Source organism: Penicillium coprophilum (genome assembly GCF_028826855.1).
Source record: "Penicillium coprophilum strain IBT 35676 chromosome Unknown utg000004l_segment0_segment0, whole genome shotgun sequence".
Lineage (NCBI taxonomy): Eukaryota > Fungi > Ascomycota > Eurotiomycetes > Eurotiales > Aspergillaceae > Penicillium > Penicillium coprophilum.
In genome coordinates this window covers 498,039-525,850 of record NW_026622723.1, presented here as the reverse complement: position 1 = coordinate 525,850, position 27,812 = coordinate 498,039, and the positions used below count along the sequence as shown (strand labels likewise).

General features: G+C 48.7%; 13 protein-coding genes across 13 annotated transcripts; 11 read left to right on the top strand and 2 right to left on the bottom strand.

Moving 5' to 3' along the window:
• Window positions 1-498: 498 nt before the first annotated feature.
• On the top strand, window positions 499-2,411 carry N7500_004597 (glycoside hydrolase family 32 protein; the record flags this gene model as incomplete). Its single annotated transcript, XM_056675742.1, has 2 exons — window positions 499-2,243; window positions 2,294-2,411. The coding sequence occupies 2 exons, from the start codon at window positions 499-501 to the stop codon at window positions 2,409-2,411; spliced, it is 1,863 nt and encodes a 620-aa protein (XP_056530742.1).
• A 635-nt stretch (window positions 2,412-3,046) lies between these two features.
• N7500_004596 (MCT family MFS transporter) lies at window positions 3,047-4,536 on the bottom strand (the record flags this gene model as incomplete). Its single annotated transcript, XM_056675741.1, has 5 exons — window positions 3,047-3,200; window positions 3,254-3,351; window positions 3,402-4,178; window positions 4,233-4,449; window positions 4,502-4,536. The coding sequence occupies 5 exons, from the start codon at window positions 4,534-4,536 to the stop codon at window positions 3,047-3,049; spliced, it is 1,281 nt and encodes a 426-aa protein (XP_056530741.1).
• A 513-nt stretch (window positions 4,537-5,049) lies between these two features.
• N7500_004595 (fungal specific transcription factor domain-containing protein) lies at window positions 5,050-7,045 on the top strand (the record flags this gene model as incomplete). Its single annotated transcript, XM_056675740.1, has 2 exons — window positions 5,050-5,909; window positions 5,962-7,045. The coding sequence occupies 2 exons, from the start codon at window positions 5,050-5,052 to the stop codon at window positions 7,043-7,045; spliced, it is 1,944 nt and encodes a 647-aa protein (XP_056530740.1).
• Window positions 7,046-7,326: 281 nt separating this feature from the next.
• On the top strand, window positions 7,327-7,911 carry N7500_004594 (cupin domain-containing protein; the record flags this gene model as incomplete). Its single annotated transcript, XM_056675739.1, has 1 exon — window positions 7,327-7,911. The coding sequence occupies one exon, from the start codon at window positions 7,327-7,329 to the stop codon at window positions 7,909-7,911; it is 585 nt and encodes a 194-aa protein (XP_056530739.1).
• A 384-nt stretch (window positions 7,912-8,295) lies between these two features.
• Window positions 8,296-8,847, top strand: N7500_004593 (cupin domain-containing protein; the record flags this gene model as incomplete). Its single annotated transcript, XM_056675738.1, has 1 exon — window positions 8,296-8,847. The coding sequence occupies one exon, from the start codon at window positions 8,296-8,298 to the stop codon at window positions 8,845-8,847; it is 552 nt and encodes a 183-aa protein (XP_056530738.1).
• Window positions 8,848-9,172: 325 nt separating this feature from the next.
• N7500_004592 (putative aromatic-L-amino-acid decarboxylase) lies at window positions 9,173-10,839 on the top strand (the record flags this gene model as incomplete). The annotated part of the gene is made up of 3 exons (XM_056675737.1): window positions 9,173-9,221; window positions 9,292-10,222; window positions 10,284-10,839. The coding sequence occupies 3 exons, from the start codon at window positions 9,173-9,175 to the stop codon at window positions 10,837-10,839; spliced, it is 1,536 nt and encodes a 511-aa protein (XP_056530737.1).
• Window positions 10,840-11,145: 306 nt separating this feature from the next.
• N7500_004591 (SDR family oxidoreductase) lies at window positions 11,146-12,274 on the top strand (the record flags this gene model as incomplete). The annotated part of the gene is made up of 3 exons (XM_056675736.1): window positions 11,146-11,165; window positions 11,213-11,450; window positions 11,507-12,274. The coding sequence occupies 3 exons, from the start codon at window positions 11,146-11,148 to the stop codon at window positions 12,272-12,274; spliced, it is 1,026 nt and encodes a 341-aa protein (XP_056530736.1).
• Window positions 12,275-14,409: 2,135 nt separating this feature from the next.
• N7500_004590 (calcium:cation antiporter) lies at window positions 14,410-16,336 on the top strand (the record flags this gene model as incomplete). The annotated part of the gene is made up of 5 exons (XM_056675735.1): window positions 14,410-14,557; window positions 14,621-15,026; window positions 15,153-15,348; window positions 15,403-16,253; window positions 16,306-16,336. 5 exons carry the CDS (start codon window positions 14,410-14,412, stop codon window positions 16,334-16,336), a joined length of 1,632 nt encoding a protein of 543 aa, XP_056530735.1.
• An 841-nt stretch (window positions 16,337-17,177) lies between these two features.
• N7500_004589 (quercetin 2,3-dioxygenase) lies at window positions 17,178-17,636 on the top strand (the record flags this gene model as incomplete). The annotated part of the gene is made up of 1 exon (XM_056675734.1): window positions 17,178-17,636. The coding sequence occupies one exon, from the start codon at window positions 17,178-17,180 to the stop codon at window positions 17,634-17,636; it is 459 nt and encodes a 152-aa protein (XP_056530734.1).
• A 141-nt stretch (window positions 17,637-17,777) lies between these two features.
• Window positions 17,778-18,314, top strand: N7500_004588 (uncharacterized protein; the record flags this gene model as incomplete). Its single annotated transcript, XM_056675733.1, has 1 exon — window positions 17,778-18,314. One exon carries the CDS (start codon window positions 17,778-17,780, stop codon window positions 18,312-18,314), a length of 537 nt encoding a protein of 178 aa, XP_056530733.1.
• Window positions 18,315-18,588: 274 nt separating this feature from the next.
• N7500_004587 (GNAT family N-acetyltransferase) lies at window positions 18,589-19,262 on the top strand (the record flags this gene model as incomplete). Its single annotated transcript, XM_056675732.1, has 2 exons — window positions 18,589-18,982; window positions 19,051-19,262. The coding sequence occupies 2 exons, from the start codon at window positions 18,589-18,591 to the stop codon at window positions 19,260-19,262; spliced, it is 606 nt and encodes a 201-aa protein (XP_056530732.1).
• Window positions 19,263-20,765: 1,503 nt separating this feature from the next.
• Window positions 20,766-23,216, top strand: cat1 (catalase catB; the record flags this gene model as incomplete). The annotated part of the gene is made up of 6 exons (XM_056675731.1): window positions 20,766-21,062; window positions 21,117-21,342; window positions 21,393-21,808; window positions 21,858-22,022; window positions 22,069-22,243; window positions 22,300-23,216. The coding sequence occupies 6 exons, from the start codon at window positions 20,766-20,768 to the stop codon at window positions 23,214-23,216; spliced, it is 2,196 nt and encodes a 731-aa protein (XP_056530731.1).
• Window positions 23,217-23,490: 274 nt separating this feature from the next.
• On the bottom strand, window positions 23,491-26,859 carry treA (alpha,alpha-trehalase treA; the record flags this gene model as incomplete). The annotated part of the gene is made up of 4 exons (XM_056675730.1): window positions 23,491-24,684; window positions 24,735-25,022; window positions 25,072-26,784; window positions 26,848-26,859. 4 exons carry the CDS (start codon window positions 26,857-26,859, stop codon window positions 23,491-23,493), a joined length of 3,207 nt encoding a protein of 1,068 aa, XP_056530730.1.
• Window positions 26,860-27,812: the final 953 nt, after the last annotated feature.

The window sequence follows — 27,812 nt, the reverse complement described above, 5'->3', positions numbered from 1 at the left end:
TCCTAGTTACTTCAAAATGTCCCGAACGAAATCCAAAGCGTTATCCCCAATCGAATCCGCAGAATGATTGAAAAGATTATCTCATATACCTCATTGTCTAGACTCGCAGGTAGTAACATATCGCACCCTTTGATCATTGTCAAATTTAACAATGCCCAAGCAAACGTCATCGTGTACTATTCATGACTTTGAGAGTATCTTCTAACCCTTTACAATCCTTTTAGTATCAGATCTTCGAGATACAGATGGATCATAGTATTCTGCATCGGGGAAATCGCCAGCCGGGGTTTCCCCGCGGTTTTGCCGCTCGCTCATGAAAACTGCCGAATGCGCTCGAAGAGGTAATGAACATCGCAGCGGTCTCCGAATTGAATAGGATACTATTTTTATTGGCTGCTGTTTTCAGTTAATCTCGGACAAATTTATTCTGAGCAAATCAGACATATAAAAGTATGTATATCCGGGGGAAATGACTAGGATTATCTAGGGATCTACACTATGAAACTGTCAAGTGCAATCACCGTGGTTTTGGCCAATCGAGCTTTTGCTGTTGTTTATAAATCTCAAATTGACTATAACTCAGCTCCTCCGAACCTTTCTACCTTGACAAATGCATCCCTTTTCGAGACCTGGAGACCCAGAGCCCATATCCTCCCTCCATCTGGGAAGATAGGTGACCCGTGCGGGCAATACACCGATCCTAAGACTGGTCTCTTCCATGTTGGTTGGCTCCATGAAGGAATTGCAGGGGCTACAACCGATGATCTCGCTACTTACAGAGACCTCAATCCTGATGGAGCCCCGTCGATTATTGCGGGAGGAAAGAATGACCCCCTTGCTGTTTTCGATGGCTCTGTCATTCCAAGCGGCATAGACGGCATGCCAACTCTGCTATATACCTCTGTGTCATACCTTCCAATTCATTGGTCCATCCCCTACACCCGGGGAAGTGAGACACAGTCATTGGCCGTTTCCTATGATGGTGGACGCAATTTCACCAAGCTTGACCAGGGCCCGATGATCCCTTCGCCTCCTTTTGCTGTCAATGTCACCGCTTTCCGTGACCCCTACGCTTTCCAGAGCCCAGCCCTTGACATAGCTCTCAACAGTACTCGAGGAACCTGGTATACTGCCATCTCAGGTGGGGTCCACGATGTCGGACCCTGTCAGTTTCTCTACCGGCAGCATGATGCGGACTTCCAATATTGGGAATATCTCGGTCAATGGTGGAGTGAGCCCGTCAATACAACTTGGGGAAATGGCGACTGGGCGGGTGGATGGGGCTTCAACTTTGAGGTTGGCAATGTCTTCAGCCTGAATGCAGACGGTTACAGCGAGGACGGCGAAGTCTTCATGACCCTTGGTACCGAGAGTTCTGAAGTTCCCATCGTTCCCAAGGTATCTTCAATTCACGATATGCTGTGGGTAGCCGGGGATATTACAAACGATGGCTCCGTCACCTTCAACCCAACCATGGCAGGTGTGCTTGACTGGGGCTTATCGGCATATGCTGCTGCCGGCAAAATTTTGCCAGCGAGCTCTCAGGCATCTAGGAAGAGCGGTGCTCCTGATCGATTTATCTCCTACACCTGGCTCACTGGAGATTTATATGAGCTATCGAAAGAGTTCCCTTCCGCTCAGCAAAATTGGACAGGTACTCTCTTGCTGCCGCGGGAGCTGAATGCTCACACTATCCGTAACGTGGTAGACAACAAACTGTCGCGTGAGTCTTTGGCATCGTGGCGTTTGGCTCGCGAGGGACACGGTCAAATTGACCTCGAAACGATGGGAATATCAATTGCCAGGGAGACCTACAGCGCTCTCACATCTGGCTCATCTTCTGTGGAGTCCGATCAAACATTATCGGAGGCTGGGTCAAAGGCATTCAGCATCTCGCCCTCAACCAAGTTCTTTGTTCTGACAGCGAAAATCTCTTTCCCTACCTCTGCCCGTGACTCGAGTATTCAATCTGGCTTCCAGATTTTGTCCTCCGATCTTGAATCTACGACGATCTATTACCAATTTTCAAACGAGTCCATCATCGTGGACCGCAGTAACACAAGTGCCGCGTCGAAAACTACTGATGGAATTAGCAGTGCCAATGAGGCGGGCCGTCTACGGCTATTTGATGTCTTGCAAAATGGAAAAAAGCAGATTGAGACATTGGATCTCACCGTGATTGTGGATAATGGGGTTCTTGAAATATATGCCAATGGACGGTTTGCTCTAAGCACATGGGCTCGGTACGTTTATCTTATTTCTAAAATATGGGACGATATCTAACTACATGAAGGTCTTGGTACGCCAACTCGACGGGAATTAACTTCTTCCATAACGGCATAGGAGAAACGACATTTGGAGATGTGAAGGTATTCGAGGGATTGTATGACGCCTGGCCACACAGGGGCTGAACCCCCTTTTTATGTCAAATTCCCATGCCCCCGGCAAGCTTCTCCCTCTTGTAAATGATACAATTCAACCTTTCCGCCTCTGAATGAAGTAACTGGAACTGTTAATACTATGATAAAAGACTGATACATCTTCTATTCGTATCGCTATATGTCAAAAAGCTAGTTGTGTTGTTGAATTCGAATTCGATGGCAACGGCCCTCCTCCTTGATCTGGGGCTAAGTAACCTTTTAACAATCACCTAAGATCTAAGACGCGTGCAACTATTGGAACCTGCTCTTGCTTTCTGTATATATCAGTGGAATTCTACCGTCGTAACGAAAAACAATCATTTGGAACACTAGCAGATTGTCCCGAGTCAATCTTGTGAATAGATGAGAATCCATACTAGTCCATCTTCAAAACTCCTCTACTAAGTAAAAATAATGATATTTAATATGTACTAGATTTGTATCCAAATTTTATAACAAGTCTATATCCATATAAGAGATCTTCAAGCCAGAGCTAACTCTGACCAATTTTGCCACCTCTCCCGAGCCTGGTACTACTAATGGACGAATCTCTATTAATTCCGCTTTTTTTGTGAGAACATATCAAACTGCCCAGAAGAGCAGCCACTCATCCTGATTAACAACTACTAAACGACGGCTCGAAGCTGTCGGTTCTGTATCAGACGTGCAGCAATCAAAAGAAAACCGCCAATTAATAAGGATGTGCCTGAGAATATTGACAGGGAGAGATACCCATATCTTTCAACTAGAGCACCACTTATGGGCACATTTGCCATAGCACTGCAGTTTGTGTCAGCATTTCACGTTATCCTTTCAAGATATGGTGGTCATACGATAGAGCCGTGGAGGCTGACACAGTTCCGATTGCTAGACCAAGAGTGGTAGAAGTAGAAACCTGGGCGGCACAAGCTTGCTGGAGGGATAAAATGCCCTACAGCTCTAGTTAGCATCCGAGTTGTATTATTATTCGAGATAACTCACACCAGACGCAAAGCCGTATGCAGCAGACCAAACCACCAGACCGGCCACAGATGTCACCTTGGTCCAGGTTAATGCAATAACCCCTGCGGATATAGTGGCTATAATGCAACAGTTGAACTTTCCGTACTTATCCGCAATGATGCCGGGGAGGACTCGGCCGAAGAATGAAGCCCCGTTCACAATAGAGACAGTATAGAATGCCAGAGATGTCGAGAATCCTTTTTCGACCGCATAAGAAGTCGTATAGAAGAATGGCGAGAACATACCGAAGTATATGACGAACATGGCGAGGCATAGTAGGTGCAGCGATGGCTTTCGTAAAAGAACCATAGCCTCTTCCTTGTGACTCTGCGATTTTTCCATTTCTTGGGTGGTATCTTCGACGCTTTCGTGCTCTGGGTCACAACTATCCACGTTTGTTGTAGGTGTTGTTGGAGATCTGGCAACTGCGCAAGTGAAGATCAAGCAAGGAATCATGATAAAGCCGACAATTCGCATGGTCCAGGGAAACCCGATGCTGGAATTATTGATCAATCTGTCGATTGCAATGGGCCAAATAACTCCGCCAAGTGACGAACCTCCAAGAACAATCCCCATCGCCGCACCACGCTTCACTTTGATGTATTGTCCGATCAACGCGAGCATAGGCCATGTCACCAGGCCCATAGAGATACCAAGCAAGACACCCTGCGCGAGTAGAAACTGATAGAACTTGTCGCATAGCGAAGTCATCATGAGTGCGAAAACACATCCAAATGAGCCAACATATAGCATCAACTATTAGAAGAAAACATTAGTTTCCTCTCCAATGATCGGGGGCAATGATCCTACCGCTGGCCCAAAAATATCAACCATCGCTCCCGCACAGACAGATGTAGCGAACAAGAAAAATATTGCTATTGCCCCGAGCCACGCAATGGTAGATGTGGAGCTTGCAGATAGTTGATTCTTTGTGTAGTACTCTTGAAAGATACCGAACGAGTTCATAAAGCCCACAGTGCAAAAGGCACAGGTGAAGGCACCGAATATGACCAGCCATGCTCGAGCTCTAGCAGGATCAGTGGTCAGTTATATCGTAACCTGTAGCGTATCTCACGTACGTGTATTCAGTTGGGGGACTACTCTTCGAACCCATTTTACCGGTCAATGGGAATCACAAGAAATGAGAAGCTGCTTTGGAGTGAAGCAAAAACATCGCGGAAGGCCTTGGTCTTTATAAGACATCAGATGAATTACATCTGCAAGGTAAATAATCGCCCTCGGAGTCTCCGAGCTACTGTCTAGATGCACGAAGGCACAATCGCCGAATATGGTTTAGCGTCTCGGAGAATCCGCGGACTCTCCAGACGAACATCTACAAGCTGTCTGCTGCGCAAAACAAACAATCACCCCACAGCCTTTTCGCTTTCGCGGCTCCATCTACCTTTGAAATGTTTTCGAGGCAATCTACACCATGAAACGAAGATCAGATGCTGGGGGCGCCACCTCAGGCTCGAAGAGACCCTCTCGACAAGACCCCGTTTCCTGCGAGTCTTGTCGAAAGAAAAAGCTGAAGTGTAATAGAGGGCTCCCATGCAGTAGCTGCACTGCACGAAAGCTGGAGTGCGGCTATGGAAGCTACAGCTCGGGCACAACGCCTATACGACCTATGAGTCAAACAGATCAATGGCCCATATTGGACGATCGCGTGTCTGAACCACCTCCAACCTTGCAGTGGACTCCACGACAGGACACGGAGACACAAAACAGCAACAGAAATGAGTCCCTTTTAACTGCCGATTGGCTTGAAACAATTGTCATGGGACACCGCGTACCAAGTGCAGTCCCCGCCACGTTGAGGGCGGAGCTTTCCCAGCACCGGGAACCCGAGCACTCGCCTACCCAGCAAGATACCACGCCTAGCGATCGATTTCCTACAACATGGGATCGGCTCGCCTCTCGTGAGAATCCGGCTACTATCCATCTGCCGTCCTATCTACCGCCGCTGGCAGAAGCCCTGAGTCTATTTCAGTATTATTGTAAATATCTTGACTTCCAGTATCATGTCATCATACCCAGTCACGTGGAACAACAGATTCAGACAATTTACGATTGTGCTGTGCGAAATGAGCCCATCAATTTGGCCCATACTGCGCTGCTGTTTGGGATCACTGCTGCCGCCTTGTATTACCAACTCCTAGTTGAGTCACCCGAGCACGCAGAACCATTCAGTCAAGAAAGTACATTCTTGGCAGGCTCCGCATTGATTCAGAGCAACTATATACCTTATCCCAATCTTGAAGGACTGCAAGCGACTATGATCATTGGTCATCATCTGTCCAATATGGACTTGCCCTCCTCCGTCAGTCCTTTATTTGTGCATAGGTCATTCGTGAGTCAAGCCACGAGTATGAGGCTTCATCTTGTGGACTCTCCTCGGATCGTAGCCGAACGGTCAGCAAACGGGTTTGATAAACCCAATGTTGAACTCAAGCGACGGCTGTGGTGGGACTTGGCAACATATGACTGGTACGTTGTTTGCAAGAGACCCTGCCGGTTCTATGACTAAAAATACCTGAAGGTTTCTAGGCTTTTTGAGTGGACCCCAAGAGTGGACGTACTCGATTCAACCTCAGCATATGGTTGTACAAGAGCCTCTTAATGTCGAGGATGAAGACATCGACCATAGCGAGAATGGTGTCCCTCTATCTACTCCAACCGCAATGTCATTCAGTCTATGTCGATTGAAGTTAGCTGTTGTATGTCGCCAAATTGTTGACACCATGTCATACTATCATTTTCATGGACAAGAGGTACCCTATGAGAAGATACTCGAGCTCGATCAAAAGCTTCACAAGGTATCTCGTGAGATTCCCAGTTATTTTCGCTTTGACCAAGCTTCTCGGCGTAGATACTCGGCGCTTTATCGTGAGCGACCAGCCCTTGCGTGGCAGCGAGCTGTGGTGCAGCAGGGCTTTCATTCACGACTATGCCGCTTGCATCGCCACTACTTCGTGCGCGGAGCAAAGGACCCCAAATATTCTTATTCCCATGTGATATCCCTTCAGTCTGCCCGGAGGGTACTGGAAGTAAAACGCATTATGGATGAGGAAGAGCCTGCCTTCACCCCGCATAGCTCGGTCATATGGGCAGTCATGCACCACGTATTCATGGCAGCCGCCATCCTCCTGATAGATGTCTGTTTTAATTGGGATGACATTTTGGCCGAGAAGCGAAAAGAGGAGGTACTCAGAGCTTGTCGAATGCTTAGCCGGGCACAACAATCTTCGCCTACCGCACGTGAGGGAATCAATGCTATGATGGATATCTTGCGAAGGCATTGGAAACACGAAAAAAGTGCAAGTTCTCGCGACTCACAGGAGCATTCTGCATCTTCAAATTCGGATGCTACAACAGAAAGTGCCCCACGGCCGGATTTACTCACGCCTGTTTCATTAGGTTCGAAGAGTGCCGTTCCATTTCCTCCACAGAATTCCATTGGTCAATCAACGGTGTTCTCTTCAGCAGATGCGCTGCCTAGTCCAGTACCACTTGAAGACATATGGGCGGAAATGTTAGAGAGCAGCGCTAATATTGAGCTGAATACACCAGACTGGACAGACTTGCTTACCGAGTTGACAAATGTCACTTTGCCAATCGAGTGATAGAACGTGATTCCCCTGCTTAATGGATAGAGGATGAGAACGTGACTGCGAAAGACTCTACAGACTCATATGGTATATGCGTGGCGATTGCCTTTTGCTGAACCTTGGAACCAAAGTATGCTTGATCCTACCTACTTGGGAATTCCATTGATCTAAGCCATGATGCCACCATGATGTGAGAGCAATTCCTCAGAGACGCAGTTACAACTTCTCAACAACCTAACTATCACTAGCCTAATACCACTTTTCTCTTCATCAAATTTCACCCCTGTCAGCTCATTATGCCTTACCATAAGAATGACCTCCCCTATATCCGCCGCTACATCACCACTCACAATACCGAGGGCGAATCGGTATTTCTCTCTCATGCGCAAGTTCCTGACTACCTCCCATCGACACCAAGCGGAGATGATGGCGAGATTGCCCTGCTTTACGCTACAACCACTATGCCAGCCTCGGTTGACGCTGAGGCGGACGTCGCGATGTACGATGAGTTCCTGCATCAACCTCCTGGAATCACAGTTGATGGCGGAACCGTTTTCCGTCTGATTGATCTCCGTCCAGGAAGAGCGACACCAATGCATCGGACAGTGAGCGTGGACTATGGGGTGATAATTGAGGGTGATGTTGATCTCTTACTGGACTCGGGTGCTAGTCGGCGTATGCATCGTGGCGACGTGAGTGTGCAAAGGGGTACTGCGCATTCCTTCCGGAATGTGAGTGACACAAAATGGTGCCGCATGTTGTTTGTGTATCTGCCGATGGAAAAGTTGAACATCCAAGGGAAGAACCTAGAAGCTGAGGTATATGATGAGGGATTTGACAAACCAGAGAAGGAGGAGGGACCTGAATGCGGAGGTATGTGAAGAAGGACTCGGAGGTATTTCAATGAGGCTAGGTAAACAACAGCGGGTCTCTTCTCTCCGAGCACTCATTCTTGATCAAAATCAGGTCAGCACTAGATTGACGGTGTTTTGTCAGCGGCTGAAATAGCCCCAAAGCATTGTCCTCGCAGCGCGCGTGGGGTTTCAGCCCCCATCTTACCAATCTCGTGATTATCAATCAGGACCAGCGTGCCTACTCTATCCATAGATGATTGAATTGCGAACCTACCTTAATTTCTGTATATAAAAAGAGCAAGCCTTCCAACCTGTTCTTTTCTATGCTGCCATATTCCTCACTCCTCACTTCTAAAGACTCCCTTTACTCCATTTGTCCATCAGTCATTCCAAATAATTGATCATTTTACAATGGACACTCCAATTCGTCGTGTCATCACAGGCCACGGTGCTCAAGGAAAGGCTTATTTTGCCTCCGACGAAATTCTAACACCATACGATCCTACCTCTGCTCCGGCATTCTCAACCCCGGGGCCTGACTCTGGATTCGGGGTTATCCAAATTCACCGGTCACGCGGTTTTCCTGTGGACAATACACGCCAGCTCCCCGATCCGCATAAGACCTTGGTCCCGCTGGCTGACACTAAGGGACCTTCGTGCCGCATCCTTGATCTACCCCCGGCAGATGCAGGATGGTTCCATCGGACGCTAAGCTTGGACTACGCTGTGGTACTGTCTGGCACCGTTGGATTCATAACAGATGGAGGTGAAGAGAAGATCCTAAATCAACACGATGTCATTGTCTGCCGCGGCGCAAACCACGAATGGGTAAATCGAGGCAAGGATGTTGCTCGGATGTTTGTGGTGGTTATCCCTAGTAAGGAGATTGTAACGGAGGAGGGGAAGAGATTGGAGAAGACACCTGCAGGCGATATTTATGATCCCAAAGAAGAGGAAGATTGATCAAGGCGATGTATATTTGGAATTTAGAGGAAGGTCCTGTTCTATACTTCTCGGAAAGGCGGAAAATTCCGAGCTCTCGGAACACGGAATAGGCCTTCCGACGGAATTAATTCCAGTCCTCCCCGCGCCTTTTGACATTTCTACTTTTCCCACATTTACCACGAAAGTTTCGCTGTGGGCTCAATATCAACTCTTTCACTTGTATACTTATTCTCCGTCACTTCTTCTCCGTCACTTCTTCTATATTGTATTGTGCTGTGCCACCAATTGCCGCACTTACACTTCCACAGTACCCCGCATCGCAGATCTCTAATTGCCGCGCAGCATGGACCGCGACCAGTTCAAGACTGCAGCACACTCTGCCATTGATGATAGTATGTGCCGTTTTCTATTTGTATAACCTTCAAATACGATAATATTCAATCTGACCAAGCTCCCGTGCAGTCGTCAAATACTTCGACAGCGTGCCCGAGCGCCGAGTCCTACCCGCCGTCGAGCCCGGATATCTTCGCCCTCTGATCCCAGAGAACCCACCTGATGAGCCAGAGGACTGGGCGCAAATTCAGGAAGATGTTGATAACAAAATCAAACCCGGCTTAACCCATTGGCAGTCTCCGAATTTCATGGCATACTACCCTGCGTGCGTGACATACCCCAGTATCCTGGGTGAGATGTACTCCGCCACATTCACCGCTCCTGCTTTCAACTGGTTGTGCTCGCCAGCATGCACTGAGATGGAAACCATTGTTATGGACTGGGTCGCGAAAGCTCTGGCATTGCCCGAGTGTTTCCGGAGTACATCAGAGACCCACGGCGGCGGTGTGATCCAGAACAGTGCGAGTGATGCTATTGCAACTATTATTGTCGCTGCGCGGGAGAGGCGCGTGCGGGAGCTGCTGCTTGCCGAGGGCCTGAAGGAGGGTACACCGGAGTATGAGGACCGCAAATTCGATGTCCAAGCCAAGCTAGTCGCTATTGCCAGTGATCAAACCCATAGCAGCGCTGCTAAGGGCGCTTTGGTTGCAGGTACTCGCTTCCGCGGTGTTCCCACCCGGCTGGAGGATAACATGGAAATGACCGGACCTCGTCTCCGTGAAGTTCTTGAGAAATGCGATAAGGACGGCCTTACGCCCTACCAACTCACTATGACATTTGGCACAACAAATACCTGCAGCGTGGACCGCTTTGCAGAGCTCAAGGCAGTTCTGCAAGAAAAGCCGGCGTGGCAGCGTATCTGGGTGCATGTCGATGCCGCCTATGCCGGTGCATCGCTCGTGGCGGATGAATGGCAGTATATTGCAAAGGACTTTGCGGATGGTGTTGATAGTTTCAACATGAACATGCACAAATGGCTGCTAGTCAACTTTGATGCCAGGTAAGCTTTGGATTTGAATGGCCTGTGGGTAAATTTGCACCTTTGTGCTAACATTTTTAAGCGTCCTCTTTGTCCGGAATCGCTTAGATCTGACAAGCGCATTGGATATCACACCAACATATCTGCGCAACCCATATTCCGATATGGGAACAGTAATCGACTACCGGAACTGGTCTATTTCTCTCGGTCGCAGATTCCGCGCACTGAAGATTTGGTTTGTGATCCGGAGCTATGGCCTCAATGGCATGAAAGCGCACATCCGCAAGACAATCGGGCTTGGTGACGTCTTTGCTGGCTTGGTGCGCAACCGATCCGATATATTTGAGATCGTCACAAAGCCAGGCTTTGGCTTGACTGTCTTCCGCGTCAAGAGCCCGCAAGCTGTGTCTAACGGGGCGTCTGACCGCGTGGCCAAAGATGAGGTTGCTAACGAGCTGACCAAGAAGATCTCCGAGTTAGTAAACTCGCGGGGCGAGATCTTCATCACATCTACAGTCGTTGATGGCGTGTGCGTCATTCGGGTGATTAGTGCCAACACTATGGCTGAAGAGAAGTACATCCGCAATGCCTTTGATGTTATTGTCCGTACAACGGAGGAGGTGCTGCAGGAGAAGTGAGTTAGGAGTGATGATGTAGTGTATATAGAAATTCCCTATACATACATATCTAGACTATATAAGCAATCAGTTAGATCAATGTGATCCATAGATATTCTCCTCTATTCAACCAATCTTTTCGGCCTTATCTTTCTCCCCCACACTAACAGCAATTGTGGATATAAATCTCGCGTCTCGCACCAACCCCAAGCCAGAGTCCCGATCTTCCCCCACGCGGGGTGGGCACTACTATAATAACTTCATTCCTGGATCTCACCTGTCGTCATTCATCCTGCCCCTCCAACTAGACACCTATACCTACCAAAAATGTCTTCTCAGAAGCCTTCGTAAGTCGGTATATTCTCAACTACACGATCAGTGCTAATAATCGCAGGTATGTCCTCGTCACTGGCGCCACAGGATTCATCGGCGCCCATGTTGTCGATAACCTCCTGGCTCGCGGATTCTCAGTCCGAGGCTCAACAAGATCAAAGCAGAAGGGAGAGCAGATGAAAGCTGCACGTCCGCAGTACGCCTCAAAGCTTGATTTTGTCGTTGTGGAAGACTTCACCCAGATTGGTGTTTTCGATTCTGTAATGGATGGCATTGATGCGGTCATCCATGTAGCGAGCGTAGGCAACTCATAGTTCTGCTTATGACTGACTGAACGTACTAACGTACCTCACAGCCCTTCTTCTATGACACCACAAATAACGAGCAGGAATTGATTTTGCCCGCCATCAACGGAGTCAAGTCAATTCTTTCCGCCTCCGCCCAATCTGGTTCAAAAGTCCAGCGCCTTGTCATGACATCCTCTTTCGCCTCAGTGGTAAACCCAAGCAGCACTCCGGAACCAGGATTCACCTATACTGCCGCGAACTGGAACCCACTGACATACGAGGAGGCAATTGATCCGAAATCCGACTCTGTCACCGCATACCGCGGCTCGAAGAAGTTTGCTGAGATCGCAGCATGGGACTTTGTCAAGGAGCATCAGACTCAATTTGACCTGGTGACTCTCTGTCCCCCTATGGTTTTTGGTCCCGTGGTACACCCCGTACCGACGGTGCAGCAGCTCAACGAGTCAAACATGGTCCTCTGGAGTGTGGCCTCAGGTGCAGATCCACTTCCTGTAACGCGGGTGCCGGGTTGGATTGATGCCCGCGATCTTGCTGAGGTGCATGTTCAGGCCTTGCTTACACCCGAAGCTGGTGGAAAGAGATTTGTGGCGGCTTCGCCGGAGCCATTTTCGTACGAATACGCTGCGGATATCATTCGTAATGAGTTCGACTGGGCGAAGGAGACTGTAACCACGAATTATACAATGGGTCAGAAACCGGTTGGCTCTTATGGAATCGACGGGGATACTGCAGCTCGGGAGTTGGGGGTCAAATATCGACCCTTCAAGGAGACCGTGATCGATCTTGTTGGGCAGATTCGGAAACTCGCAGCGTAATGTATTTATATTTGCCTGGTGATATCGTGTGTATAATTAAGGAATTGATTGTTATACTTCTCGTGTGGAAAATCGCTTCTTTTGATCAAGCTCGGTAATATTTCGGGTAAATGACTTAATATCAACTCGATGACATTTTTGCTATTGATAGTTAGATGTCATTTTCGCTGACGATACATTTAGAACGTTGGAAGCTCGAGTCCCCTAACCGTCCAAAGTTTGTCTCTATATGGGTTTCAATAACGCTTGAAAAACTTGGTATCTGAGATTCGAAATTTGGCAGGAAAACACCAATCGGGGAAACTCGACGTGCTTTTCATCTGCGAGGGGATTCGTAGTTTCGAGGGCTCAATGGAGCTTCCATTGTTCACCACTTGCGAGGACCCTTTTGTAAATGTAAACTAGGATCATGTAGGATGCACAGTGTTTGATAGCCATGCAAATGTCTTATCCACTCTGGTCACTTTAATAGGTGGGTTATGATCACCTGCCATCTATCTCGAGTCGACATTTACCTTGGTGCTGATGGGCTAAGTTCCACGTCATAAGAATGATAGCCATGTTTACTCCGTAGCCGGAGATCCAATCACGGACGTGGTATGGTGTCAAATGCCTTCGTCGATGCAGGGGGCAACTCACTACGGCCTATACAATACTTTAGAGCGGCTGCGGGTCTTTTGAGCCTCGATGACTTACAAGTGTTTTTATCCTTGTTCTCATATCTTTCCTAGATTGTACATTGAAAAGTCGTTTGCACAAACAAAGCCTCCTCCCGCTTTCTCTCTCTTGTATGCGTACGTACCTCCCAAGCCAAGGAATAAGAAAATAGGTTGAAAACATCTAAGCAGAACATTCGAAAAGGCCACTTGAAAGATAACACAAGGCCGCATAAGTAGCCATCTATTCTTATACTACATAATTTCATTCTCGAGATCAGTAGGACACAAACATACACTGGTAGTACACGGATTGAAAGACCTCCAGAGTCTATTTTCCCCCGGCTTGTTGAGACCGTCCATGGCGCTAACTTCAAGAGACATATTAGTAGACTCCTGGGTATATGGTGTTGTCTGCCGAACAAAGTAAGCATGAGATACCTTATGAGCGATTAAATGAACCATTCCAAAATAGGTCTTGGCGACGCTTCCAAGGAACTTGGGACCAATTCTATGTTTTTATGTCATCAATGGCCCCGGGGGCCTATAGGCCTCCAGGGCTGAGCCCCTTTTCCACGCGTAATCGTATAATCCATTGCCAGCCCGCCAATCTCTGCGGGGATTATTGCATCCAATACCCACAAGAGACAGATCAACTGGCTCCCAGCCTTGTTTGCTCCACATCCATTCCGTCATTCTTTCCTTTGAGATCCATCTCTTAGGCCATGATTGGATCCCCTAGTAGTGGGGGTACTGTATGGAGTAGAAGATGGCTGAACTTGGGCATCCCGTTAGACCTTGGGATGTTGAAAAATAATTTTGATATCCGCACACCCCTTTTTATTTGAGGCACCACCCTAAGCCAAGTTGGGATTAGCCCTATCAGCCCCCACTCCCACGTGACTGCACATCGAACATCCGAGTGGGGCGCTGACAGGGATCAGGCACCGCTCTTGGATTCTGCCGGCACTCCCGGTACTGCCGGTCCTAAAATAGGCATTTTATCAAATTGCTTCTACGGAGGACAGAGTACCAACGTCACAGTATTTGAAAGGAGAAAAAGCTTGGATATAAGTTGTCTTCAATCCATCGCACATCTTTGACTGACAGATTTTGAGATAAGTCTTTTTCTTTCGATATTTGGCTGATCGCAAAGCTAATCTACGGAGTACGGTAGGCGGTCAATAGGCGTATGGTCCCCACATAGTCCACTGTGCGCTGTATAAGGGGAAAATTAGGTCGAATTAAATAGGGCAGCCAAGAGGTGCTAGCTCGAATCTGGTTAAAACAGGTGTGCCACTAAGGAAAAGGGGTTGTGCCGCGATCAACTCGCGTGTCGACAATCAATTCCCGCAACCCCAATGCAACACGCTCATTTTCAAACCTTTCGTTTTCAGTTTCAGATGGCCAGTCTGCCCTCAATTTTGGCATTTATATAGTGGTTTCGATCTTTTCTTCTGAGGGCCTTTTTTTTTCATGATGACCACAGTGCATGGTTCCAATAATAACCTGCATGACATCAATCCTTTCGCTGAAAGCTCGACTGACGAGCATGCTGCCCTGAACACTTCCTTCGAATCCGACCCCAGATCAAGTGGTTCCTATCCTTGTCAATATGAAATGAGCAGTGAGTCTTGTACCATCCAATTCGTCTGGCCAAGGCTGATATCAAATTCTTATCGTTATCAAGGACAAGCCGAGCTGGCCTCTGCAAATTCAGGCTCAGACAACAACGATATCTTCCATAAAGTGAAAAACTTTCTTCGAAAAGACAAGGCACCAATTTCCGATGATGACGGTGTGTCGGGTTGGCCCCACCATGGCACACCCTGCAATCCGATGTCCATGTTCAGACAACAGGCACGACAGATTCTCAGCCCCAGGATCATCTTCTCCGGTGCATTCGCCGCATCGGCAATCATTATTTCTGAAACCAAAAGCCCGGCGCTTGTAATATTCATCTGGAACCTCCTTGCTATTGTGCCGCTGTCGATCACGCTCACAGAAGCCACTGAGAGGATCTCCAAGGATTTGGGTGAGACCGCTGGCGCTCTCCTCAACATCACCATAGGGAATCTAGCGGAGCTGATCATTTTGTGAGTACCAATCTTGAGAGTTTCGTGTTTTCCAATCAACATACACTGACCAGCATGTAGCGTGTAAGTTTGCACATAACACCAAGTTGACTGCCTTGGGGCTGAGTCGAAACTAATCGCCTATAGCACTGCTTTGTTAAAAAACAACATCAAAGTAGTCCAATCATCACTTCTCGGCTCTATCCTGGTGAACCTCCTGCTTGTTCTTGGGTCTGCAATTATAGCAGGCTGTATCTCTAAGAGTGATGTGACATATAACACGGACCTTACACACTCATTTGTGGGACTTCTCAATCTCACAATATCCTGCCTTATGATTCCAGTAAGGCGATGTTTCGAATGTTCCAATTATATTGGATGCTAATCTTAAACATAGAGCGCGTTCTATGGCAGTGTGAAAAGCGTTTCTTCTGCTGATCATATGTCATTATCCTTCAGCAGGGGGGTATCGATCATCCTCCTCGGCACATACTTCTTATACCTTTTCTTCCAGTTCAAATCACACGCTCACTTGTTCCTCTCCACGCGGCTTCAGACACCACTTCCAACCGATGATCACGAATATACAGACCTCGAATCGCATCCCACCGATCTCGCAAGCGCAACAAGCAGGGCTCTTCCTCATCTAGAGATGCAAGAGGTTCGATCACGGTCATGTTCAGTCGACGCACAGACGGCATCGGCAATGCCACTGTTCCATGACGGTCCATCCGAAGGAAGAACGAGCCTCAACAGACAAACGGATCCTATTGGAGACTCTCTGGGATGTTCCTGTGATCGCTATATCAGAACATCCAACCGCATGATATCTGTATCCCTCCTCGCCTTGTCAACAATCCTCATCGCTATCTGCGCAGAATTCTTCGCCTCAAGCTTCTCAATCCTCAATGAACAGGGCGTTCTAGGCGAATCATTTGTCGGCTTGATCGTCATACCCATCGCCGGAAATGTTGCCGAAAATGTGACTGCGGTTGTTGTGGCCTCGAAAAACCAAATGGATCTTGCCATCAGTGTTGCTCTTGGATCAGCCATTCAAATTGGTCTCTTGGTGTCACCTGCAATGGTTCTTATTGGCTGGGCTCTCGACAAGCCCATGACTTTGCACTTTGACAAGTTCGAGATGGTCACACTGATCGGGGCTGTTCTTATGGTCGATTTCATCGTTCTCAAAGGAAAGACCAATTATATGGAGGGGGCTATCTTATGTGCCTGCTTTGCAGCTATCTCGTATGTGCACTCTTATTCTTTGAGGATTTAATTGCTAATAATTTCGCTATAGTGTTGGCGCATACTTGTTGCCACTCGTTTGAGGATCGCAAGTCTCGAGGGTGCCGATTCATGAACAGCAGCACAATCTGTCAAACTTGGGCTTGCCGAGTCTTGCCGTATGTCCACCAATCTTTTTGTTACTCTTCAATGTAAATATGAATTGTAGATTTAGCCATGAAATTGAAATTTAAATTCATTTCATCTCCCTTTCGCTGGATTGGTCGCCTTAGTGTCCCGAAAATCCAAGCCGAAGCCACCCGTCGCCTAAGAACGCCATTCGGGAAGTGGATATCAGTTGACGAAAGATTTGCTAGATACTATCGAAACGATAATCGCTCGATGTCTTTCAAGTCTAGGTCGTTTTGGATTGTTGAAACTGTCGCACGACTGCCGCCAAGCTCATTCGAAACAGGACTGCAATATAAGAGTGTCCACGCAAGAAACTTACAAAGTCACCCCGTGTTTTCATATGATTTCAGTTAAATTGTCATTGTCTCGAGTCGGCGCCACACTCATCCGGTTGGTAATCTGCATGCAATAAGTCTGCCAGGCCATTCCATTGGCAAGCCACATGGGGACAAAATGTGACTTCGGCAAAGATTATCTCCGCGGTGGATATCCACCAAGCTTAACAATCGACACAATATACATCGTATGATGTAGGACCAGATATATTGCTTGCATATTTCTTCGACATAGGCTAGGGCATGCCGGTCTTCCATAATTGCCGAGCGCTTCCGACATAGGGGCTTGCTGGATTTCGAAGACTTCGATTGTAATGTGTCTGCAGTGGAGAAAGTGAGAAGAACGGAGGGCTCACACAAATTCTTGGAGACAGAACTTACTTCAGTCTCAGATTAACGTGTCTGGTTTGAAATCGAAATGTTGGTGTCTTCGCTGATTCTGCTTGCTTCATTCGGCAGGCTCGTCCAGTCCGCTACCCTGGAGGAGCTCTACCTCCAAAATGCACCCTCTTCCCCACGTCCATATGTCATTCCACATTACGCAAACTCGCATGCCGTCACCGTTGGGGATCAGCTGTACCGCTTCACAGTGACTGGCCCTTCCTCGGATAATGCGTTCACCCTGATGAGCACCAACGCACCCTCTAGCGGAGCACTAGGCGTGTTACCGCACATACACCAGAAGCATTCTGAGAATTTCTTCAATCTCAAGGGCAGGTTCCAGCTCTGGACGCAAAAGGGTACAGAGGAGCAACAAGCTCGCCTGTTGACAGCGGGTGATTATGGGTCGGTCCCCAGAAACACGACCCACACCTTCCAGATTTTGGACCCAGATACCGAGATGGTTGGCGTTATTGTTCCTGGTGGCTTTGAGTAAATTTGCATATACCGAAATTGTATGAACTTGACTAACCTGAGAAGGGAACTCTTTTATGCCATTGGAACCAACTATACCTCGTCCACCAATACCCCCTTCGTTCCGGCTGTTTCCAACAGCTCTTCGGCGCCCGACCCCAGCATGATGTCTGCTTTGCAGAGGTTCGACGTCTACGCCCAGCTTGGCTTCGAGCCCCGTCGTGATCTGGTTAATGGCACCGCCCCTGGTAACTCGTGGCACACCGGCGATGATTCTCTGCGTGGCTCTGGTAAGCCATACTTTGTTGCGAATGGATACGGTCCCAAGTACCTCAGCTCCAAGTACGGGTACCAGGTCATTCAGCCTCTGGTCACTAAGCAGTCCCAGGATGCCGACTACACTCTTTCGACCATCTCGCTCAGCCGCCAAACTAAGAAAAATGCGCCCACTTATGTATTGTCTGGAGCTGCTGCTTTTGAGGTTGTGGAGGGTGTGCTTATGATTCAGATCGGGGACTATCCCGTGGCAACTTTATACACTGGCGATGTAGCTTTCGTTCCGGTCGGTGTGGCTTTCACTTATTATAGCGAAGTGGCATTTACCAAGGTGCTGTATGTCAGTAGCGGTAGCGATGGTGTGGATTCGCAGCTAATCAGGGGCGGAAAGCGCTGGAAATTTGCTACTTTTCCGAAATACTGAGTGATGCTACAGGGGGGTAGGTATAGCGCCGCTTCTATTTGTTTTGCTTATGTTTAGACTTTGATAAGAAAAAAATACAGACCTGCATGTAAGATGCCAAGGGAAAATTCTCTTCTGATCTATATATTTCTTTACATTGCGTCTGACTCACGCTTCGAATCGGGAATATTATAAACTCTTGACCTAGTGGCTAACCCTGCGACCAACCCTGCGACCCCACTGTATACCCCCAAAGTTACCCCCTGACAACAACCAACTCAACACGCAGGCCAGAATGTCTACCCCAAGCCCTCTAGTCTTAGAACTTGCAACTCTCAATGACCTTCCGGCCATTACAGAGCTATGGTTCACCGTGTTCAGCGATCCCGGGATGCGTAAGCTATTCCCAGACACGCCAGGGACGCGCGAATGGTTCACCGAAGCCAACCGCATCGACATGCTCACAAAGCCGTATCAAAAATACATCAAAATCATCGATCCCAATACCAAAGATGCGCAAGGGCAGGCACGGATAGCCGCGTACGCAAAATGGGACCTGGCCATGCCCGACGAGCGCGGGGCTAGGTTCCCGTCTTGGCACGGGGACATGCCTGGCCAAGATTGTGATGTTTTCTTTGGGGGACTGGAGAAAGAGCGCAAGCGTGTGATGGGTGATCGGAAGCATTACTGTAAGTCTGAATTTCGACGAGCCGCGACTTACTGTGTGTGACTGTGTCTTTGTTGACGCCCTGGATAGACCTTGATATGCTTGGTACACATCCCGACTACCGCTGTCGCGGGGCCGGCTCTATGCTTGTTCGCTGGGGGTGCGAGATCGTGGACCGTGAGGGCGTTGGAGCATACATCGATGCTAGCAAGGCTGGTGCCCCGCTGTATGCGAAACATGGGTTTGTGGATCGCAGTGACGTCGATGGACCAAGTGAGGTGGTTCCGATGGCTCGGGGATAGATTGCTATCTCATCGGTCGAGTATACTCAAAGAGGAAGACTTGCGGCCGTTCGAATTATAGACAAAAGGAGTAGTCAAAATGGAGCATTGAGGGTTTTTTTCTAGTCATGGCTCTGTATATTGTACTTTCTTACTTTCCTTTCGTGCGGTGGATCCAAGAATCTGATTTTCTTCCATTTTCCTCCGTACAGCTGACGATAACTCTAAAAGATATCTTGACACCTTACTATTACGGGCATCCTCCGGACGGAGTATGCCGTACTCACCCGCGAAAAGCTCTATCACACACATATCACATTAAAAATAGCATTCTCTATAACGATTACGCAAAGTTCACTGCCAAGATGACAAAGGACGTCTTCTAAAGTGATTTCCCCCTTCGCCAAGCATCTCGGTCTTTGTCACATTCCCGTGAATCCAGCAATAAGCGACCACGAACGGCACATGGGCAACATATCTACGGGTGGATAAGACTGCCAATATCTAAAATTATCTTCCACGTCCGGATGCGAGATCTTGGCTATCACCAACTCAAACGACTTATCACAGACCCCAAATTGCGGGTGAGTTCTAAAAATGGTAGAGATGTGCGTCGACAGGGATGAGGTGCAGAAATTGGCCTTGGGAGCCTGCACCGCGGCCTAATCCCTGTTGATCTTCCAGGTCCCAATTTCAAGGGACTACAATGTACTCCGTACAAGGTTGGCGGAGTACTCCCTACCTAGACACAGTACGAGATTGTTTCAATGTGAGACTTGATTTCTTGACGCTAGGGAGAAGATCCCCTACATCAGCCAGTTTCCAAAAGTTCAAACAGACACCCAGTGGCTTTTGCACGGATGTAGATTCGCCAATTACCAAGCAGCGTGGCCTCGACCAATGTCGCCTGTGACGCTTAATCAACGCCAAGACATCCCCCCCTTGTACCCCTTCTATGTACTTTTTGTTTACTTGACGTTCATCCGACTATTCCGATTCAAATCCGATTCACCGGGATTGTCAGCAGTCAGCTTACATCTTGAGACCTTTCTTTCTTTGTCTAGTATGATCGATGCGGGCTGTCTACGGGCTAGTACACCAGTATTCCCATTGAGGCGAGCTAACAGTGTCGGAGCAAAGCATGCATAGTGTCTCTGTTCTTCTCCTTGGCTCGTGGAGACAGTCAATAACCGCCCCACTATGTGCGACAGATGATTCGATCTCGTCACACTGTTGGTCTCGGCCGTTGCGCTGAAATAATCAACTGGTTCCTGGTTGGAGAATCGCCACCCCATGTCTGATCAATAGTACCTGGATTATGCGTCATTTCATTTTCATAGACCTTCCCATTGGCTCACTGCATAGAGTCGCACTCGGCGGTTTTGATTCCGTATTCGGTGTTCGGATTTGCACCGGATTATAAAGTGAGCCCCAGATCTCCCATCTTTTGTTTGAAGCTTGAACCTTGGGCAACTCAATTGAGGTTGAGCTTTCTATCAACAGACAGGGTATTCAACTGTTGCAATGCACGTGCTTGCCCTCGTTACGGGCCTTGTTGGCATTGCCAATGCTGCCTGTCCTTATATGACAGGTGAGGCCGGCGACAATCCTCACATCGAGCGCCGAGGTGATGGAGATGCTGCTGCCAACACGGAAGAATTCCTCTCTCAGTTCTACCTCAAGGACCAAGACGTCTATCTGACTTCCGACGTTGGAGGCCCAATTGAGGATCAAAACAGTCTCAGCGCAGGAGAGCGTGGAGCGACCCTGCTCGAGGATTTCATTTTCCGCCAGAAGATCCAACGTTTCGATCATGAACGAGTATGTTTTCTGTATTTCAATTGAGGTTCTCAAGCTCATGTATTTTTTCTTAAGGTACCCGAACGCGCCGTTCACGCTCGAGGTGCCGGCGCCCACGGAACATTCACCTCCTACGGCGACTGGTCCAACATAACTGCCGCGTCGTTCCTTTCCGCCAAAGGCAAACAAACCCCAGTGTTTACGCGATTCTCCACCGTTGCTGGTAGTCGCGGAAGCGCTGATACCGCGCGAGACGTCCACGGCTTTGCGACTCGGTTCTATACCGATGAAGGAAACTTTGGTACGATGGACTCCTTTTGACAACAAAGGACATGACTGACTTCGATATAGATATCGTTGGAAACAACATCCCCGTTTTCTTCATCCAGGATGCTATCCTATTCCCGGATCTCATTCACGCCGTGAAGCCTCGCGGCGACAATGAGATTCCCCAGGCTGCTACCGCGCACGACTCGGCTTGGGACTTTTTCAGTCAGCAGCCTAGTACGCTTCACACCCTTCTCTGGGCAATGGCTGGTCACGGTATTCCTCGGTCATTCCGTCATGTTGATGGATTTGGTGTGCATACCTTCCGTCTGGTTACTGATGATGGTTCGACCAAGCTTGTCAAGTTCCACTGGAAGGGATTGCAGGGCAAGGCCAGCTTTGTTTGGGAAGAAGCGCAGCAGACCGCAGGTAAAAATGCGGACTTTATGCGTCAAGATCTCTTCGAATCTATTGAAGCTGAACGGTTCCCTGAATGGGAGGTATGTAATAACCGCATCTTCATCGGAATTCTTGCTAATTATGCATTAGCTGGGTGTCCAAATCATGGAGGAAGAGGATCAGCTTCGATTTGGATTCGATCTTTTGGACCCTACCAAGATTGTCCCAGAAGAACTCGTTCCTGTCACCAAGCTGGGCAAGATGCAACTGAACCGGAACCCTTTGAACTACTTCGCTGAAACAGAGCAAGTCATGGTAAGTCTCAGTTCATGAATACCAACGAACAATACTAATTTCTTAGTTCCAACCTGGCCACATTGTTCGCGGCGTCGACTTCACCGAAGACCCCCTCCTCCAGGGCCGTCTCTTCTCCTACCTAGACACCCAACTCAACCGCCACGGCGGTCCCAACTTCGAGCAGCTCCCCATTAACCGTCCTCGCACACCAATCCACAACAACAACCGCGACGGAGCAGGTATGTACCTACCACAATCCCAATCCCACTCTAAACCCCCTTTCTAACAGCCCCAGGCCAAATGTTCATCCCCCTAAACCCCAACGCCTACTCCCCCAACACGGAAAACAAAGGCTCCCCAAAGCAAGCCAACCAAACCGTCGGCAAGGGCTTCTTCACAGCCCCAGATCGCACAGCAAGCGGCAAGCTCCAACGTACTGTCAGCTCAACCTTCGAAGACGTCTGGTCTCAGCCACGGCTATTCTGGAACTCGCTCGTAGCAGCCGAGAAACAATTCGTCGTCGACGCGATGCGCTTCGAGACATCTAATGTCAAGAGCAGCGTCGTCCGCAAGAATGTGATCATCCAACTAAACCGCATCAGTAATGATCTCGCCACGCGCGTCGCAAAGGCCATTGGTGTTGATGCGCCGAAGCCAGACGACTCATTCTACCACGACAACACCACCGCGCACATCGGCGCATTTGGACAGAAACTCGCTAAATTGGATGGGTTGAAGGTTGGCCTTCTTGCGTCTGTGGATAATCCTGATTCTATTGCGCAGGGCGCGGAATTGCAGTCTGCTTTGTCTTCTGCGGGCGTAGATGTCGTTGTTGTGGCGGAGAGAATGGCGGATGATGTTGATCAGACTTATTCTGCTTCTGATGCGGTGCAGTTTGATGCTGTCGTGGTTGCAGATGGGGCGGAGGGTCTGTTTGGATCGAAGTCGTTTACGAACCCACCTAACAAGGCTTCCGGTGCGTCGTCTTTGTACCCCGCTGGTCGGCCTTTGGATATTCTGCTTGATGCTTTCCGGTTTGGGAAGACCATTGGTGCGCTTGGTAAGGGTTCTGAGGCTCTAAAGTCTGGGCTCATTTCCGAGGACCGCGATGGTGTGTATACTGCTAGCAGCGCTGGAGATGCCTTTGCCAAGGATGTCAAGGAGGGACTTCGGACCTTCAAGTTCTTGGATCGGTTTGCGATTGATGAGTAAATGGTGCCGGTTGTTTTATGACTGTATGTATGGATATACCAAGTTTAAATAGGTGCGGCTTCGTTCAGCTTTTCACAATCTACAACTCGAGATTTATGCTTTGAAGGACACGCGATCTGTAGGCTGCGCTGAATAAATTTGTATTGGGGAAGTGTCAGGAAAGTATCAAATAGAAACGAAGACCATATTTACAAGAGAGTCTCTTCGTTGGGTTCCTGGGAAAATTCATGGGAATGACGGGGCAACTCAATCAGCCTCTGAAGCTGGAAAAGCACTAGCCACGCCGACGCATAAAGGCATCTCTATCTGAAAGTGCTGCTGCTGCACGCAACTTCATCTTCTTGTTGGTAGGTTTTGTGCCCGAAGGAGCGCGCCTCTTTTCCTGACCGAGAATAGCCCACTCGGCAACAGTCGCACCAGTTCCATTTTTGGCCTCCACATCGACAGAATCAAGCGCCTGATTTCCCACAATAAGCAGAGACGCGTATCGCGCTGCTGGTACGGGAGATGACAAAGTCACATTTGTTGTATTTCCAGTGGGCATGGCTATGATATCAAGGTTTGTGGTCTCAGGGTCGTATGGGTTTGATGGGATAATATTTGTCAGGCTGTGGACAACCTTGTAGTCCGACGTTGAGGCAAAAAGTGCCATCGTGGGATCCTCGAGTGTCTTGTTGTGGAAGATCACTGTAGCATTGACTGGGGGTGCATGCGCCCAATCAAAGTAGAAACCTGACACCATAGCACCGGCCTCGTCTTCGAGGGAGACTGTCACAGAATTTACCTCAGCTGCCAGTGAGGGCTGCCATTTTGTCGAGGCTGCGCCGTCTACTGCGGAAATGGGGAATTGGCCAGGTTCGAAGGCATCCGAAGAGGAAACAGCCTGGCACTGTGCAAGATTGCCTGCCACAGTGTTCTTTGATCCGCTCTGTCGGTTAGGAAGAATAACAGAGCCCTTGAGAGGAAGATGATAAATGGTGACATCGTCCTCTGGGCCGGAGTGAATGGTGATAGTTTTGTTGGCGAATCGCTGGTCAGCGGTATCCAATGGGGCAGTACCTTTGGCATGGCTGATAGTCGTATGTGTGTAGTTCGACCACGCCGAGATGGGCCATCCCCGCCAGTAGAAGGTACGATATCTCAGGTATGGAATCTGTGGAGGCAAATTTGGATCCACATGTAGGATATTATCTGGGACTAGTCGCAATCCAAGATAGCCATAGATGGCAACCTGGTTGGAACCGCCGTGGCCAGTCAAGAATGGGTACGCTGGGTGCGTGCCTCCATTAATAGTAGCGTCGTCTAGCATCTGCTCTGACAGCTGAAAGAAAGGCGCACGGGTATAAGGCTTGTATGAGTACTGCGCATATGTATATGCTGAGCAGCCAGAAGGCGCCATTTCGTTTGCGACAACAGAAAAGATAGCCCAGGTCATGGCGGGGCCATCGGGAGACTGTTTTCCTGCATACTATATCTAGTTAGCTCTGGTGTCTTCCTTGGCCAAAAGTCAACACTCACATAGTCCAGGTCATTCAGCGAGTTTTGGCTGGTGTAGTTGGCACTGTAACCCAGGGGATAGGTGACCATAACCACATCAGCTTGCTTGACCACGGCGCTTCCATTCATGGTAGTGAACTCAAGAGTCACCTCGTTCTCACGAAGCACCAAGACATTGTCAGCCATTTGATCCCAGGTGGCATTTTCTTCGATTCCAAATTGCTGACGGAAAGCGTTGGCATGTCGTAGGGTCTCAGCCATGAGCGGCATTGTGTAGCCACCCGCATCAACGTGGTTGGCATACTCATCCTACTTCATGTTAGTTTGCATACCGAGAGAAATGGAGCGTCAAACTTACAGGGTCAGTCATGTTGGTCAACGTCCAATAAGACCCATTCCGAACAAGCAAGTCCGCATAGAGCGTGGCTGCGGAGTCATAGATCGGGAAATGCTCTTCTTCGAATAGCTTTGTGTTGCCACTTGTGACCCATTGATTAACCAATGAAATTCCAATGTCTCCGTTCAGGTGATACTGATAGTCCCAGCAAGCACCAGTTGCCGTGCAGTTGCCAAACCGACCACTGGTCCAAGGGAAGATTGCAGCTGACGGACTAAAACGTGTTTGATTCTGAGAGCCGGAGAAAGCAGTATTGACGTTCTCTTGTGCTTGGGCATACTTGGCCACGCGGAAATTGGTGAAGCGCTCAGAAGCCTCTGGGTGAGAGGCAACAAGACCAGGTTGCATCCATACATCCGAATCCCAGAAGACTTGACCACCGTAGGAGTCAGAGGTCAAGCCACCAACTGAGATACTGTCCACATTTACTGGCGCTCCCGCAGCTTCCTTGACGCCATTCTTGCCAACAGTATTCTGCAACAAGTAGTAAGTGTTGGCCACGGAGATTACTGCGGAATCAATGATGTGGCTATCTGTAGGTAAGGTCCCGTTAGGGAATGCGTAGTGGTCAACCGAAGCTTCGGGCATAACATTTTCCCACTCGACGATGTGGGTCCGAAGAGAATTGGTATATCCATTGCTCATCGCAGCGGAGGCAGCCTTCTTTGCCGTTTGTTTCGGATCGGCAAAGGCATCCGTGGAGGCAGCTCCGACATATTTGATGACGCGAACTACTTGACCAGGTTTGAACTTCACATCCACGGCCTGCGCAATGGACGATTTGTTGGAGTGAACGTATGGCTTGTCGGACACAATCTTGCGCGAAGAGAGATCCACATTTGGTGACCCAGTGAGGTTTGCGTAGACATAAGCTGTGACATTAGCAATCCCATTCGGTCGTACTGCCGAGAAGATTGCACCATTGTCTTCACCAGACTCCACGAAGTCGGTGCGCACTGCACAAGCTCCATCAATGACATTAACGATGGTCGCATCCGAACCCGTGGTCGGAATAATTTCCATTTCGACGATAGCCTGATTGACGTATAGCTTGTGGGCGAGAAGACGGTAAGTAATCTGGTACGTTCCTTTCTTGCCCCGAGGCGTCCATTTGTAAGACCAGACCAAGATTCCTGCTTTGAAGTCGTATGTGGTTCGGAAATCGGAGATGGTCTTATTGTCAACCTTTGCATCCAAATAGGTACCATCACCAAGATCTAAGATGATTCCTGCCCAGTGAGGAACACCACTGATCACACTGTCATCTCCATACTGGGATAACCAGGGAAAATTGCTGCCATTTGTGGTAGGCTGCGAGTCAAAGAACCCACTGATCGTTGCAAAGGTCTGGCGTCTGGAGAAAAGTGGCCAGCCGTTGGTGTCACCGGGACTATCAATTTCAAAGAAAGGACCAGCACTGGCAACATTGATACCCAAGTATCCGTTCGCTACGGATCCTCTAGATTGATAGCGGCCCTGTTCCAAGTTGGTCGTGCTCAAGAGCCACTTGTCTTCGTCCCAGATCACGCCATCGAAGCCGGTCTGGTACACATTCTTGCTGAAGTTCGTTGTTGAATTAGAGCCTGTATGTTCTCTGAGGCATCTTGTGGTACGACTTTCGGGGGAGCCGCTGACAAGATTCAGAAGTAGTGGCAATACTGCGCACGTAAAAGACTAAGGAGAGTGTTAAGACGATTTGGGAACGGCATACGAGACTCAAAGTACCAAAGTACGAACCTTGAACTGCATTTCGCAGTTACACCGCTTGGCCAACCAGATCAGATTCTTGTAGAAATCAACTAAAAGCAAATTGAAAGAGAAGAAGCGATCGACACTATACATCGGAAGAGGAGGGAGGAAGGCGAGTTTTAAGGAAGGATGGAGATTTAAGGGCGCTTTCCTAACTCAGCAACAAATGAAATGATCCAGGCACAGTAACAATCTCAAAATCGCTCAAAGTGGCAATGAACGATGAAATGTGGGGAAATGAAGTCTGTTCTCAGTTGATCATACGCCCTCTAGTCATAAGTGGAGGCCTGCCATCAGCCAAGGGGGAGGGATGGCGTACGAGGCTGGCTTACACTATGTAAAACGGATGTGTCCGGTTGCAGGACCTTCGGAGAACCGGAAAATGCGGGGGGTAACCCCCAAACATGACCGTATATATCGACTCACATTGGTTAATATTGGCTATGAAGGCAGCTTAGTTTCCGTCGGCATCCTTCACGGCCAAGACCTGCCCGGGTTAGAGCCGGCTCGTCCCAGATCGTCATCGCGTACAGAGAAGGTTGGGTGCGAGGGCATGTTGTGGGGAAAATGGGGCTTTCATTCGTAAATTATCCGACGAAATTCCGTTTGAGACTATGTAATAATCAGAGTATTAAAATAATCAAGTTTCTGGCTTGAATCTCAGAAGAGATGATATGGTGTAGAGGATGGAAGGTTGAAGTTCCACGGTTGTGAGAGAGTGGTGCCTAAGGTGTCTATCCATTCAACACGCAGATTTTCTCCCATATCACATGATGGCTTGGAAATACTAAGATGCATTCTGATGTGCTTAAAGTTGTTTGGTTTCATTTCATGGGTCATATCAACTCATGTTGGCACCTGGTTCCCGGTGAGTCGACCCCTCTCCGCACATGATCTCCAGTGTTTACATATTGAACCAAAATAGCAGGTTGAGCTTTGTCAAGAAGCCTAGG